This window comes from Eschscholzia californica, unplaced genomic scaffold (assembly GCF_041429995.1).
Source record: "Eschscholzia californica isolate CP2 unplaced genomic scaffold, dmEscCali1.0.p SCAF_2, whole genome shotgun sequence".
In the NCBI taxonomy this organism is placed as follows: Eukaryota; Viridiplantae; Streptophyta; class Magnoliopsida; order Ranunculales; family Papaveraceae; genus Eschscholzia; species Eschscholzia californica.
Window position 1 is genome coordinate 53,917,458 of NW_028238309.1, and position 11,563 is coordinate 53,929,020.

Here is an 11,563-nt window from a genome sequence, read left to right on the forward strand (position 1 = left end):
AAGTCTAGGAGCCCAAAGCCTGGGCCAGAACACTTAGGCCATGTTTGGCGTGCAGGAATGTCGTGGGAAATGGAATGTGATTCTCAGGAATCACATTCCAGATCATTGTTTGGCTTGTGGGAATGACGTGGGTCTGGGAATGTGATTTCCTCAAAAAGGGGTTATGCTAAACCCAAGAGGGGAGGTGGGTTTGTGATTCCCATTCCCTCGGAATCATATATTAATATTTATTGACAAATATATCCTTAACAAAATATTGAATTACCAATTTTTAAATTACCGAGTGATATATAAATCATGATTAAACTTGGGTTTATGAACAAAATTTAAAATTTAGATAAATTTCTATTTAAGTTTACGAACAAAATTTTATTTTAGACAAATTTTTATTAAGACTTTTATTTATTATCTTTAAATTCTAACTCTTTGGTGTATCGTGTTATTATTTCATATCTACGATTTTGAATAAATAATAGTATTAATTTTAATATATAACAAAGTTGATGTGTATTTTATGTAGTTCAAGCAAGGACAAAAGTGAACTTTTACAAATATTTACATTCCTATTTCTATACGAACCAAACACCTAATTAGGAACATGCCAGGAATCAAATTCTTATTCCTAGTCAAACAAAACATCAAACTACAGTAATCTGATTCCCAGAAATCACGTTACGGGAATCACATTCCATTCACGCGTGCTGAACATGGCTTTAGATACGATGGGTAAACAAACTGTCCAGAGCCAGTGATGGACAATGCACACCCCACCCCACCCCACCCATGTGTGTCGTCCGTCTTCGAAGCGCGTCTCCTCATCTTGTTACTGAGGCCCAAACCACAAAGAGAAAGAGAGAAAGAGGGAGAGAGAATAAGAAAGAGAAAAAGATTATTCAGTTTTTGTCGCCTAGAGAAAAAAATGAGATCGAGAGACCGGGGCTAGAAGTTGGAATCCTTTACGTTTTCTTATTGTTCTTCCACATGGAGACTCATCTTAAGAACCGAGAAAGCTTTTTAAAAGATGATGAATGCATAAACATAGTGATGGCCATTGATACAGAGTTGTAAGTTTTATCCCGTTCATTTTTATGTATATGAAGTAGGATGATGTTGCTCATACTAGTTTTATTTTTTGTCTTGTCGATCCGTTCTGTTGGTTTCGGGTTATTGGACCGATTCTGGGTAATTAATTACTATTACTCCATAAAATTATATAAATAAATACAGAAATAAAAACTATCTTATTCGATCGAGGCGAACGATCCCTCTTTCCGTAAGACAATCATGTCTCCGCAATAATGCTACCGGTTCTACATACATTGGTCTCCTAAGTTACAACGATTACGTCGTATAGAAAGAAACATTACAATTTTATATACTCTTCAACGAACTTTCTAGTTACTATGCTTTCATATTTGACACTTACATCTCTCTTTGGGCGTTTTGAAGAAATAAAATATATTTAAGGTGCAACAACTTAATCAAATTTATTTATCTAATTATTATAAGAAAAGAAGTTCAGAGACTTGAAAAATAACGTCAAATTTGTAACACTCAGGGACGGAACTACATCTAGGTCAGAAGGGACCATGGCCCCCCCTCGACCTTGCCGTAGCAACATACATTGGCCCCCCTCGGTGTTTTATCCTGGTTTCATCTCTCGTAACACTTATTAAATAATTAGAAAGGCCTTTCAAAAAAAAAAAATTAGAAAGGTCCAAGCTGGAAGTTGAAGTACCACGGGCGCCTGAACTCAGCATGATTCCTGTTTTAGAAAACCATTTGTTCCGTCACAAGAGTTTCTGATTCATTTACTCATTTTATAATATAAAAAGGAGATAGAGGTAAAATAGATAATATCTAAAGATAATAATAGCAAAGCTAGTGTGATTAATTAATAAAGCCGCCACCCTGAAAACAGTGGGCTGGATTTCAGTTTAGCATAAAAATCTGCCTTGACCTCCGGTTGGTTGGTGGAGGCATTCTGGCATTGGGTTCAGATTTGCTGCAAGGAAAAGGAAGTACTTTCTCTCTCTCTCTCTCTGGTCTCTAGAATTTCATTGTGGTTAAAGAGTTGGCAAACAATGGACAATTACTCATATTTTCTTTTTGATTACTCAACCGACAAGATATATCTAGAGAGGAAATGAAATGATGTTTTCAAGTTATTTTTAAACTAAAAAGAAATGTTGGGTTTTGCTTTAAAATTCAAATTAGGAATGGAGAAGGGGTAAAAAAAGCATGACAAAAAGAAAATTTAGTTGGATTAACCCAATTGGGCTTTTATCTTAAAAAATAAAGTCAATAATACAAAGTCAAGATATTAAAATCAATGTTTCTATTGTTGAAAAATGATTGTTATAACTTTATTTTTTTGGACAGTTGGAAAATGATTAAGAATATCTCTTTACGTTATCTCTTTACACTATGCAGATAGAAAAATAAGGAAAGAACACTTGATAATTAAAATTATTTGTTTGAAATGATAATTAGGATTACTTCAAGGGCAAAGTTGGATGTGAATGGTTCATGAATGGGTTTGGGTGATTGCATGGAACATGTACATGCATGATTAGGAACTAAGTTTAATTCCTTTTAAAAGTTGTTGTAACTTCTAAGCATGGAGTACTCTCTCAAGGAGAAAGCTCTCCTTTGGTTACCAAAATGACGGGAGGATATGTTAAATTCACGATGATGTGATAATAGATCGGAGAAATACATTGAAATAGTTGACATGATAATTTAACGTGGTTCAGTTGAAGATCTTCTCCATAATCTCGACCAACATCTACGGAAAAATCAATAATGAATTTATTAATATTCGCCACAAGAAATATCCTGAATATATGAAACTAAATCTTCGTATATCTTTGAATATCTTCGAGTATATTGGAATATATTGAACTCTTTTTTATATCTCGTATCTCATTGAGATAAGTTCACTAGCTCGTCTAAACATTAATATTATCTTAAACCACACAAAACTTCCACAAATTGTATAGATCTTTATTTAGACCTAGGATTTCAATTTTATTTTTCGCACAAACCAAAATTAAGGTTCAGAGAAGTAGATTTGATAGAGAGACATAGATTACATAGAGAGATAAACAAACTTATTGTCAGACTAGAATCTACAAAAAGTATAAATAGAGAATGAAATTGTTCAATTTGTATAACTACCTATGAATAAAACTTTTCAAACATTATTCCTGCCTGAAGACAGGGCCGGCCCTGAGCCCAAAGCGAGCAAAGCCTCGCTTTGGGCCCCCAATTTTAAGGGCCACATTTTCATTTGTAGTCTTTCTTGTGGGGTGTCGAAAAAAGATTAACCTGGGCCTCACAACGAGAAGCGCGTTGGAGAATTCAAAGAACAGTTTGGCATATCCGCACACGGGGGCCCCAAATTGAGTGGGTTTCACGCAACTTTGAAAGTTTTGTTTTTATTTGGCCCATAGTTGTGATCAACCGCCAGATAGGGCCCCTAGTTGTTACCCACTGCAATATTTAACCCTTGTATTTATCCAGCACTCCAACTTGGCCCCCAAATTGTAATTTCATTAGCAAATCTTAACATTCAATTTCATTAGCAAAATTCAACATTCAATTTCATTAGCCAATTGTCGTTCAAGCATTTGTCAACGAGTTACACACGCGTCGCTCACTCTTTTATTCATATGCCTCTCCCTTCTTTCTCCTGCTCTCCCTTCTCACAGTCAGAAACTCGAGAATTTGAACGGCAAACACTATAGAGGGTTTAAATATTTTTTGTCCGAAAAGATTGTGTAAGAACATCTTTTTACGTAACTGGAAATTTTAGATACTTGTAATTCTTATATTAATATGTATATGTATGTTATATGTATTTTTTTTAATGAACATATTATATGTAGAAACTGAGTCGAATTTCTTATTCATCTTGGTAAAAACTTATTCATCTTGGTAAAAATACATGTGAACACTTTTTAAACTTCAACTTCCTGTGGAAACCCATGTAAATTATGAATAATTGTGGAACAACATGTGTCTAAATCTTGCATAATATGTACGTATTCTTATAGATTTTATTATGTTCAAATTCGTTCAGATTTTCATACAAAGTTGAGCCTTCAAAATTTATAGATCATTTGAGAGAAAAGATTATACCTACATGTAACTACCGTTTTCAAATATAATTAAACTAATCCCACTCATTTATGTTTATCAAATTTTGTTGTGTACAAACTATGTGGCTGAGTAGGAGGAATAAAAAAGAGGAAGAAAAAGATCTACTTTAGTACATGAAAATGTAAGTGGTATTTATATATCGTGAAAATTTTATGTACAAAATTATTTTCTTATGTTAAGAGTCGAAAGAACAAATTTCAATCTAGAAGGTAATATCTTAGCTAATTTTAATTCATCATTGTTAATTTTATGCACGTAAATGATCCCACCTATGGTTCCACCTCGGTATACATGTGTAAGGCATAGGGCCACATTTTTTGGGTATGCTTCGGGCCACCAAAAACTCAGGGCCGGCCCTGCCTGAAGAATATAATTTACACCCAAATAGGTTATTATATATAGGTGCATGAACGGCATGGGTTCAACCAAACTCAGCCCAAGGTTTAGAATCTCATAAATATCTCAAGGGGATAAAAATTAGGGAAGCTTCTCTACAAGGTAAACCTATTTGTACATGTAACAAAAAATAAAATTAAAGCGGTTGAATTTATTTATTTGTTTGTTTATTTTTATTTTCCGAAAGACTATAATCAGAACTCAGGTCTTCATAGTAGAGGACATGCATTTTCGATGTCGAAAGTGAGTTTCAGTGTCTTATCTGTTAGGAGAAACATCTAATCTCTCTTTGGACAGGAAAACCATTCATCCATTGATTTTGACCTTTATAATTAGTGTTTTGATTAATGTCTCCTTGAGTTGTTTAATGACAAATAAACCATCATCACAATATTGAACTTGGTTTTATATTTTGTTGACTAATAGTATAAAGATGTGACCATTCTGCTTAATATCTAACAAACTTAATTAAGATAAAACAATTTTTTGATTAGCCTTCTTAGTAATTAACAAGTTTGGATAAATGACTAATTTACCTCTAATTATGTCTTGGTTGTTTAAATGTTCCGACTAAAAAGGAAAGAAAATCAATTGCTCCTCACACTAACAACATGCTACTTATTTTATAGTTAATTCAGTCACTCTCGACATGCTACTTATTTTATAGTTAATTCAGTCACTCTCGACATAATAATTATTATACGGCCAAGTAAGTAGAACGAGAAAGAAAACAAAATGAAAAGCAGTACAACCAATATATATGAAGAAAAAAAAACTATACTGCATTATTATAATAACAGAATATGGAACAACACAAATAGAAATGCAAAAATTAGGGTCCAACTCGTAAACAAGTGATACAAGAAAAAAAAACCGTAGATGCATCTAATACTTCAACATAAAACATAGAATGCCTATTAAACTATGTACCTGACATGTAAAAATGATAAAGGCCCAAGATGAAATACAACATGAAGCTTAATTTTTCACTCACGTATGTCAATATATAGTAGAGCCAAGTCTATGCTAATCTTTCATTTATGAGTTTTCTGGATGGGCGTATAGAGCATTCGTCAAGATTTTGAATTTATATTTAGGCGACAAAATTTGAGAGGTACACTAACAATAATAGCTAGGTTGAAAGTCAGTACATATGGTCATTGATTGAAAAAAAACTTAAGAAATAAGTAATTTTACATATTTGAAACTTATAATGACATAAACTCTTTGGGGGGAATGAATCTTAGTTGAAGATAGACTAATTTAACTTCTAAAAGATGATTACAAAAACACGTCAGTATGTCACTATCAGCCCCACTTAATTCTATATTTGATAATGACCTCTAAGTAATAGGTGGAATGCATCTTAGATAGTGTTAGAAATATAGTAGAATTTCTTTCTAATAATCTACAACAACAAGAGTTGTGTTGTTGTAATACAATTGTTGTGATGTTAACATTTATCAATCGGGTTATTAGTTAGAATAGTGAATCCATAATGTTGGATCATGTTCGATAGATGAGACTACTACGTTGAATCCCATAACGATCAGTCCTGCTCCCGCTCTGCTCTTAGAAGTTTGGGGGAAAACCTGCAAGGAACTAGGAAATGTCTTTGACGCTCAAGAAAGTCAGATTGTCTTTGCAGTTAAAAGATTAAGTATTGAATGAACCGTGGAGTTAGTACCTTGTTCAAGGTGATATGATGCCTTTTTATAAGATGCGTTGGCCGACTGTTGATAAACGGTGATGATGAGGCGGTTGAGATCCACCGTCTTGGATTGAGACTAGTATTTCGTAGTTACTTGTATCTTTAATATTTAGAAGTTCATCTGTTTTAGGATCTTTGATAGATATCTTTCCGAGTTGATAGATCTTTTAGGAGATGTTTCCTCCTTTAGAAACTCTAGAAGCCCAAGTTAGTTTAATACTCGAGATCTTCGCCGACTGAGATCTCTGATTAGATTTCGGATGAAGTCAGTAAACGTGAGGCACACTTCTATCTTCCCATGTTTCGAGCTTAAGGTATCGACTTTGCTTACGGGGCCCTCCCTAGTCTTCTCGTAAATCTCATGAAAGATCTGGTTGTATTTGAGTCAGAATAGGAGTTAAGGCGCCTAGGATAATCACGCCGCCGCCCCCTCCCCCCCAGTTCTGGGCTTGAGTGGCAGACCTCCTTAGGGACCTCCATATTGACTTGACGCGGGTTGACTCGATAGGTTTTTTTAATCTTCTTTTGACTTATTGACCTTAGTCAACTGATGACCATTTCTTGGATCATCAAGTTGTATAAATAGTTGTTTTGTGAGGTTAATTATTATTTTTTCAACGACCTTGTTGGGGTCCCTCCTTATAATAAAAAGACTCCTAATTGAAATAAGATTTCCCTTATTCCTTATTTGGGGAAAAAAATAGAAACTTCTATTTTTTCAAGCCTAAAGGAATTCCTAATTCTATTAGTAAACCTCCATATTTATCATTATAAAAGGGAATGAATAGGAAGAGATTATTCACAACAACTTCCAAAACAAAGAGAAGTCAGAGAAAGAGAAATTTCTGAAGTGGTTCTTTCAAGAGAGATTGAAAGAGAAGAGTATTGGTTTGAAGAAAAGAAGATTATTAATCTTGTGAAGCAATTTAGTTTGTGGTTATCTTCTTCAGCCTTTGGTAATCTAGGTTTTGTTCAAATCCTAAGGAGTAAGAGATTTCTATATCTTTGTTCAGTTTATCCACCATAGTTTTGGTGAAGAGTTATTATCCAAGAGTGTTTCTGCACATCTTGAAGAATTGGTTAATCCCCTATTGCTTTAGGGAAGAATTGTGTAACCCATCATTTAATTATAGTGGAAGATTTCTGGACTAGGTCCTGTGGTTTTTTATCTTCTGTTTTGGAGGGGGTTTTTTGCCACGTTAAATAATCTTGGTGTCTCTGCTTTGGCTTTCACATCGTTTATCTTCATATTCCTGAACAAGTTAATTAGGTTATTTTTTCCTAACAGACCTTTCATATTTAATCATTTGTTTTTGTTTTTTCTACTGGATTGTTGTTTACTCAAACTTGCCGTGTGGTGGAGTGTGAGCCGTGCGCCCGCACTGGCTCCCGACTACAAGGGACCCATTTTTTGAGAGGTTCTTCAGTTAGGTTCGGTACCTTACTAATACTATATGTGTATAACATATGTAATGAAGACGAGATAGCCTGGTGGTAAGACATGTACCCTTTGCCCTCTTGGTCTTGAGTTCGAGAAAAATGAATCAGTCGAGAAAATAATAATACCCACCTCACATAAACCTACTAAAAAAAAGTCAAACATTCCTACTCCTACAATGTCTTGACAATTTCTTCTAATAACAGGCATCTACTTGTAATTTCTTTTAATAACAACCAACTATTTGTTGTAAAGTGCATGTGTGATTAATTTTTTGATTTCTACTCTATGTATTTGTGTTGGTTTTTATTAATTTAATTTTAATACGGAGTAGTTAAATAATTTAGTGTAGTATTTGCATAATAGATAACGCATCAAGGTTCCAAAAGAAGCAGCCCACCATGATAAGGTCTACTACAAAAGCAATAGCCAATGCTACGTTTGAATTGCTTTGGATTTCGTTTGCTTTGGGTTTCTTATGTCATGGATGAATTGGGTTTTCCTCTTCGATCCCCTTACACATTACACTATAATGATATGGGAGCAACATATCTGGTTACAAATCCCATTTTTCATGCTAGACGAAGCATGTTGAGAAGGACTATCATTTCATGAGAGAGCTTGTGGCTTTTGGGTTGTTTGCCTTGCAATATATTCCCACTTCAAATCAATTGCCAGGTGTCTTTACAAAGAGTCTGTTAGATCCTTTTTTTTTTTTTCCATTTTTCTCTCCAATCTGATGTCCCTGAGGGGAGTGTTAAGAAGAAGCAAGATAACGATCATATATGGAGTGTAACTATGGTGTAATGATATAAAGGAGCAAGACAGGTTCTTATAGAATAGGGAGATTTTGTACTTTTTGTTGTCAAAAAATTTGTTACAGTTGAACACACTTTCGCTCCAATTCTCACTTTCTCTCACCTTGGTCCTTTTCAATTAATATAATGAGAAACCCATTCTTTCTTCGAAATCTCACAAGAAAACACTTTAGAAATGAAATGTTCTTTTCAGATATCTTTATTTAACTACCGCCACGTTATTTTAAAAGTCCAAAACTGACATCTTCAATTCGAATAAATTTTTAGAGAAACTTTTCATTTTAAGATAAAATGTTGCATTTATTATTAGGATCACCCGATTCATAGTCCACCCATCAGCCGAGACCCACACAAGACTTGGTCAAATGGGAACAATAATGGGTTGTGTATAGTTAAGATTTTATGTATATTTTGTTAACAATACTTAGGGTTTCTTGTATTACTATAAATACTTGTATCATCTCCACATGAAATGATAAGAGAGAATATTGAAATATTCAAACTCACCTTCTCCCTCCATCTTCCTCTCTCTCGGTTCACTGTTCTCTCTCTTCTATCTCTCGGTTCACTATCAACAACAAAGAGGTTATCACCTCTCTTTATGGTATAAGAGCCAAAATCTCCATTTTTTTTTAACTCATGGCTGCCTCGGCTGACACCTCTTCTGGTACTACTTTACCACCCGTTTCCACTCAATCATCACCGGTGTTCGATGTCCATCATTCGGACTCTCCAACCACTGTCCTCATCACCCCTCTCCTATCCGGAGATAACTACTCGTCTTGGGCTCGTGCCATGAAAATGGCTTTACGAGCAAAGGACAAACTTGGATTTGTTGATGGTACCATCCCTCAACCATCCTCTCCTTCTGAACTCCATTCATGGAATCGCTGCAATGACCTTGTTGCGAGTTGGTTAATGATTTCCGTTTCTGAAGATATCCGCTCATCCATTTTGTATGATAACAATGCAGCCGATATATGGCAAAATCTTCACGATCGCTATTTCCAAACCAATGCACCGAAGATATTCCAATTGAAAAGGGCTATCTCTTCCCTCAAACAAGAGGGATCCGATGTTTCATCTTATTTTACTCATTTGAAAACATTGCAGGATGAGCTTTACTCTCTCATGGTCATCGAACCATGCATATGTGGTCACGGGAAGTCCATCTTGGACCATTCAAATCAGGAACGTGCAATGGAGTTTCTCCAAGGATTGCACGATCGTTTTTCGGCTATTCGTAGCCAGATTCTTTTGATGGACCCTTTCCCGTCGATCTTACGTATCCACTCACTCGTGAAGCAAGAGGAGGTGCAACAAAACATTTCTGCTCCTCTTCCCGTGAGCAATGAAGCTGCTGCCCTCGCGGTTAGTCACCATGATGGTCATTCTTCTCGGTTTGACAAACTTGAGAAGCCGAGACCTAAACGAGCAAGGCCCTACTGTGATCATTGCAAACAACATGGACACCACGTGTCCACGTGTTATCAATTACATGGCTACCCGAATCAGCAAGGTCCTCGTACACGATCGCGATCGAAACCCGAGAATGTGGCTGCTTCGGTTTCAAATGAAACTAATCTCCAGCAGGTGCCTTTAGCGACTTCACTTACCCCAGACCAGTACCAATCCCTCCTTACTATGTTGGACGAGACCCACACAAGACTTTACAGGCACCACCGCTATTGCTCGTCCACAAAGAACCAGGAAACAACCGGACCGCTTACGTGATTACGTATGTTCCAATTCTCCTTCCGTCATATACCCTCTTGAACACACTTTCTCCATCAATTCTTTTTCTGCTCCTCATAAGGCCTTATTGACTTCCATTCTTTCTTCTCGAGAACCTTCAAATTTCTCTGAAGCAATGACATCTCCTCATTGGCGTGAGGCAATGTCCAATGAAATTAAAGCATTAGAGACAAATAAAACTTGGTCCATTGTCCCACTACCTCCAGGAAAACGACCCATTGGCTGTATAAAATAAAATTTAAGTCCGACGGTTCTATTGAGCGCTATAAGGCTCGTTTGGTTGCTAAGGGATACACTCAAATTGAGGGCCTCGACTATACTGACACCTTCGCTCCTGTTGCTAAACTAGTAACGGTTAGGGTCCTATTATCAATCGCTACCATCAAAGGACGGTCCCTTCATCAACTAGACGTAAACAACGCCTTTCTTCAAGGCGATTTACACGATGAAGTCTTCATGAAACTACCCCCTGGGTTTTCACGACAGGGGGAGTCATCTGTCTGTCGTTTACATAAATCATTATATGGCCTTAAACAAGCCTCTAGACAATGGTTTTCTAAGTTTTCTTCTGTTCTCCTTCATAAAGGATTCAAACAATCCAAATCGGATTACTCTCTTTTCACCTTCATCTCTTCCACCACCTCTATTTTCGTCTTAGTATACGTGGATGATATCATTATTACAGGAAATAATGATTCAGCAATTTCAAAGCTTAAAAGTTATCTCGACCACACCTTTTCTCTTAAAGACCTTGGTCCTCTTAAATATTTTTTGGGTTGAGGTTTCTAGATCCTCTCATGGACTCTTTTTATGTCAACGAAAATATGCACTAGATATTCTCAAAGATTCTGGTTTAACTGCTTCCAAACCATCTCCCTTCCCTATGGAACAGAAACTTCGTCTGACACCCACTGATGGGGATCCACTTCCAGACCCTTCTGTTTATCGTCGTCTTATCGGTCGCCTTCTCTATCTAGCTGTCACTCGACCTGACATTACTTTCGCAGTCAATAATTTAAGTCAATTCATGCAACGTCCAATGACTACACATCTCGACGCTGCCCATCGCATACTCCATTATATCAAAGGTTCCCTTGGTAACGGTATTTTTTTTATCATCCTCCAGTTCTCTCCACCTTACGGGATATTGTGATTCTGACTGGGCTAGTTGTCCTTCCACACGAAGATCAACTACTGGTTATTTTACCATGTTGGGCTCCAGTCCCTTGTCCTGGAAGTCTAAGAAACAACCGACGGTTTCGAGATCTTCTGCTGAAGCAG

General features: G+C 36.2%; 1 protein-coding gene across 1 annotated transcript; it reads left to right on the plus strand.

The window, feature by feature from the left end:
- Positions 1-9,166: 9,166 nt before the first annotated feature.
- Positions 9,167-10,261, plus strand: LOC147559055 (uncharacterized). Its single transcript, XM_086659140.1, has one exon. The coding sequence runs from the start codon at positions 9,167-9,169 to the stop codon at positions 10,259-10,261; it is 1,095 nt and encodes a 364-aa protein (XP_086515266.1).
- Positions 10,262-11,563: the final 1,302 nt, after the last annotated feature.